The following is a 5,000-nucleotide window of genomic DNA, read 5'->3' on the forward strand; positions in this document are numbered from 1 at the left end:
CATACCTTCCAACACTACATACCTTCCAACATTACACACCTTCCAACATTACATGCCTTCCAACATTACATACCTTCCAACATTACATACCTTCCAACATTACATACCTTCCAACATTACACACCTTCCAACATTACACACTTTCCAACATTACATACCTTCCAACATTACATACATTCCAACATTATATACATCCCAACATTACATACCTTCCAACATTACACACCTTCCAACATTACACACCTTCCAACATTACATGCTTTTCAACATTACATACCTTCCAACACTACATACCTTCCAACATTACATACCTTCCAACATTACATACATTCCAACATTACACACCTTCCAACATTACATACCTTCCAACATTACATACCTTCCAACATTACATACCTTCCAACATTACATACCTTCCAACACTACATGCTTTCCAACATTACACACCTTCCAACATTACACACCTTCCAACATTACATACCTTCCAACATTACATGCCTTCCAACATTACATACCATCCAACACTACATACCTTCCAACATTACATGCCATCCAACATTACATACCTTCCAACATTACATACCTTCCAACATTACATACCTTTCAACATTACACACCTTCCAACATTACATACCTTCCAACATTACATACCTTCCAACATTACACACCTTCCAACATTACATACATTCCAACATTATATACCTTAAAACATTAAACACCTTCCAACATTACATACATTTCAACATTACATACCTTCCAACATTACACACCTGCCAACATTACACACCTTCCAACATTACATACATTCCAACACTACATATCTTCCAACATTACATACATTCCAACATTACATACCTTCCAACATTACACACCTTCCAACATTACATACATTCCAACACTACATACCTTCCAACATTACACACCTTCCAACATTACATACCTTCCAACATTATATACCTTCAAACATTACACACCTTCCAACATTACATACATTCCAACATTATATACCTTCCAACATTACACACCTTCCAACATTACACACCTTCCAACATTACATATATTCCAACACTACATACCTTTCAACATTACATACATTCCAACATTACATACCTTCCAACATTACACACCTTCCAACATTACACACCTTCCAACATTACATGCCTTCCAACATTACATACATTCCAACATTACATACTTTCCACCATTATATAGCTCCCAACATTACATACCTTCCAACATTACACACCTTCCAACATTACACACCTTCCAACATTACATGCCTTCCAACATTACATACCTTCCAACACTACATACCTTCCAACATTACACACCTTCCAACATTACATACCTTCCAACATTACAAACCTTCCAACATTATATACCTTCCAACATTAAATACCTTCCAACATTACATACCTTCCAACATTACATACCTTCCAACATTATATACCTTCCAACATTATATACCTTCCAACATCACATACCTTCCAACATTACATACCTTCCAACATTACATACCTTCCAGCATTATATACCTTCCAACATTACATACCTTCCAACATTATATACCTTCCAACATTATATACTTTTCAACATTACAGACCTTCCAACATTACATACCTTCCAACATTACATACCTTCCAACAATACATACCTTCCAACATCACACACCCTCCAACATTACACACCTTCCAAATTATACACCTTCCAACATTACACACCTTCTTACATTACAAACCTTCCAACATTACATACCTTCCAACACTACATTCCTTCCAACATTACATACCTTCCAACATTGCACACCTTCCAACATTACACACCTTCCAACATTACATACCTTCTAACATTACATACCTTCCAACATTACACACTTTCTAACATCACATACCTTCCAACATTACATACCTTCCAACATTACGCACCTTCCAACATTAAACACCTTTCAACATTACATACCTTCCAACATTACATACCTTCCAACACTACATACCTTCCAACATTACATAACTTCCAACATCACATATCTTCCAACATTACACACATTCCAACATTACACAACTTCCAAGATTAGACACCTTTCAACATTGCATACCTTCCAACATTACATACCTTCCAACAATACACACCTTCCAACAATATATACCTTCCAACATTGTATACCTTCCAACATTACTTACTTTCCAACACTACATACCTTCCAACATTACACACCTTTCAACATTGTACACCTTCCAACATTACACACTTTCCAACATTACACACCTTCCAACACTACATACCTTCCAACATTACACACCTTCCACCATCACATAGCTTCCAACATTACATACCTTCCAACATTACACACCTTCCAGCACTACATACCTTCCAACATTACATACCTTCCAACATTACACACCTTTCAACATTGTACACCTTCCAACATTACATACTTTCCAACACTACATACCATCCAACATTACATAGCTTCCAGCATTACACAAATTCCAACATTACACACCTTCCAACATTACATACCTTCCAACGCCACATACCTTCCAACATTACATACCTTCCAACATTACATACTTTCTAACATTACATACCTTCCAACATTACATATCTTCCTACTTTACACATTTTCAAACATTACTCACCTTCCAACATTACATACCTTCCAACAATACACACTTCCAACAATATATACCTTCCAACATTGCATACCTTCCAACACTACTTACTTTGCAACACTACATTCCTTCCGACATTACATACCTTCCAACATTACACACCTTCCAACATTGTACACCTTCCAACATTACACACCTTCCAACATTACACACCTTCCAACAATACATACCTTCCAACATTACACACCTTCCGCCATCACATACCTTTCAGCATCACATACCTTCCAACATTACATACCTTCCAACATCACACACATTCCAACACTACATACCTTCCAACATAACATACCTTCCAACATTACACACCTTTCAACATTGTACAACTTCCAACATTACATACCTTCCAACATTGCATACCCACCAACATTACACACCTTCCAACACTACATAACTTCCAACGTTACATACCTTCCAACATTACATACCTTCCAACATTACATAACTTCCAACATTACACACCTTCCAACTTTACATCCCTTCCAACATTACATATCTTCCAACATTACATACCTTCCAACATTACACACCTTCCACCATCACATACCTTCCAACATTACATACCTTCTAACATTACACACCTTCCAACATTACATACCTTCCAGCATTACATACCTCCCAACATTACTCACCTTCCAACATTACACACCTTCCAACATTACATACCTTCCAACATTACATACCTTCCAACATTACATACCTTCCAACATTACACACCTTCCAACATTACACACCTTCCAACATTACATACCTTCCAACAATACACACCTTCCAAGAATATATGCCTTCCTACATGACATACCTCCCAACATTACTTACTTTCCAACACTACATACCTTCGAACATTACATACCTTCCAACATTACATTCCTTCCAACACTATATACTTAAGTGTCGTAAAAGCCAGTAAATTCAGAGATGGTGTTTACCAAACATTACCAGATATGTGTAAACATTTCATCCATATCATTATGTTTTGTCCAGCCATATCAATGTTTTATCTGGAACACCTGAGAAGAGTGACAACTGTGCTCGTTTAAATGGTTTTGTTATCCATCGTAGCTACTTCATCTTGTCATTACTCTTCAACTGTTGTAAACTTATCATGTGATTTACCAAATCATTGATCGTGTTACCTACACCATATTAACACTCATCTCACTGTGTAACCTGTCATGTATTACAGTCACTGAGGCCCACCAGCCCCAGGACCTTTGTGCACTGTGTCCCTACCTATCGCGCAGCCGCCCACACGATGGGTACGAACGCACAATACACTGTCCGTTCTACCGGCAAAAATCAGTGCAATCCTTCAGTGGTTACTGTTGACACATCGTATACAGTGGTCATACTGGTGACTCACTCTAGTTACAGCGACTACTGGTGACTCACACTAGTTACAGTGGTCCTACAGTCGTTCCCTACTGACAGGAGAGTAACAGTTCGGGAAGATCAATAACTGAGGTGGGTATGTCGCCACCTTACCTGGATGTGTTGATGGCTGAGGATCCAAGTGGGCGGTGGGTGGCTGAGGATCCAAGTGGGCGGTGGGTGGCTGAGGATCCAAGTGGGCGGTGGGTGGCTGAGGATCCAAGTGGGCGGTGGACCAACTACGTCGAGCAACACGTCCGGGGAGTCACTGGCGAAGGCGCAGTTACATCGTTCAGTGAGCAGTCATGCAGCAAGGTGGACGGTGAGAGTGGGTGTGGGACGGGAACAAAATGTTAAACGGAATGACGGGCGACGTCCTCACATAACAGTTCTCACCAACCTTACTGATGCAAGGCGACGCACGGCGCACTGGACGGAACTTCAGCGATGCACACGACGGTTGTGCAACGCTTGTGTTTACGTTGTACCAACTTTCACTAGGCCGGGGTCAACCTTATATAATTTTTTTTTTTTTTTGCATTAAATATGTGACCTCAGACAGCGCAAGGTTACTCCACTAGTGACTTCATACCTTTTGCTTTCCTTTGTTCCTCCCACTCTTTTCCTTATATATATATATATATACATATATATATATATATATATATATATATATATATATATATATATATATATATATATATATATATATCTATAGATTGGGGAAGAGCAGTGTGGTTTCAGAAGTGGTAGAGGATGTGTGGATCAGGTGTTTGCTTTGAAGAATGTATGTGAGAAATACTTAGAAAAGCAAATGGATTTGTATGTAGCATTTATGGATCTGGAGAAGGCATATGATAGAGTTGATAGAGATGCTCTGTGGAAGGTATTAAGAATATATGGTGTGGGAGGCAAGTTGTTAGAAGCAGTGAAAAGTTTTTATCGAGGATGTAAGGCATG

General features: G+C 38.7%; 1 protein-coding gene across 1 annotated transcript in view; it reads right to left on the reverse strand.

The window, feature by feature from the left end:
* LOC139751076 (uncharacterized) overlaps nucleotides 1–5,000 on the reverse strand; it is a 103,057-nt gene that overhangs the window by 92,052 nt on the left and 6,005 nt on the right. Inside the window, exon 6 of the mRNA XM_071666181.1 lies at nucleotides 4,155–4,308. Within this exon, the coding sequence (XP_071522282.1) occupies nucleotides 4,155–4,308 (154 nt within the window). The remainder of the gene's footprint in view (nucleotides 1–4,154; nucleotides 4,309–5,000) is intronic.

This window comes from Panulirus ornatus, chromosome 11, assembly GCF_036320965.1.
Source record: "Panulirus ornatus isolate Po-2019 chromosome 11, ASM3632096v1, whole genome shotgun sequence".
NCBI classification, from domain to species: Eukaryota; Metazoa; Arthropoda; class Malacostraca; order Decapoda; family Palinuridae; genus Panulirus; species Panulirus ornatus.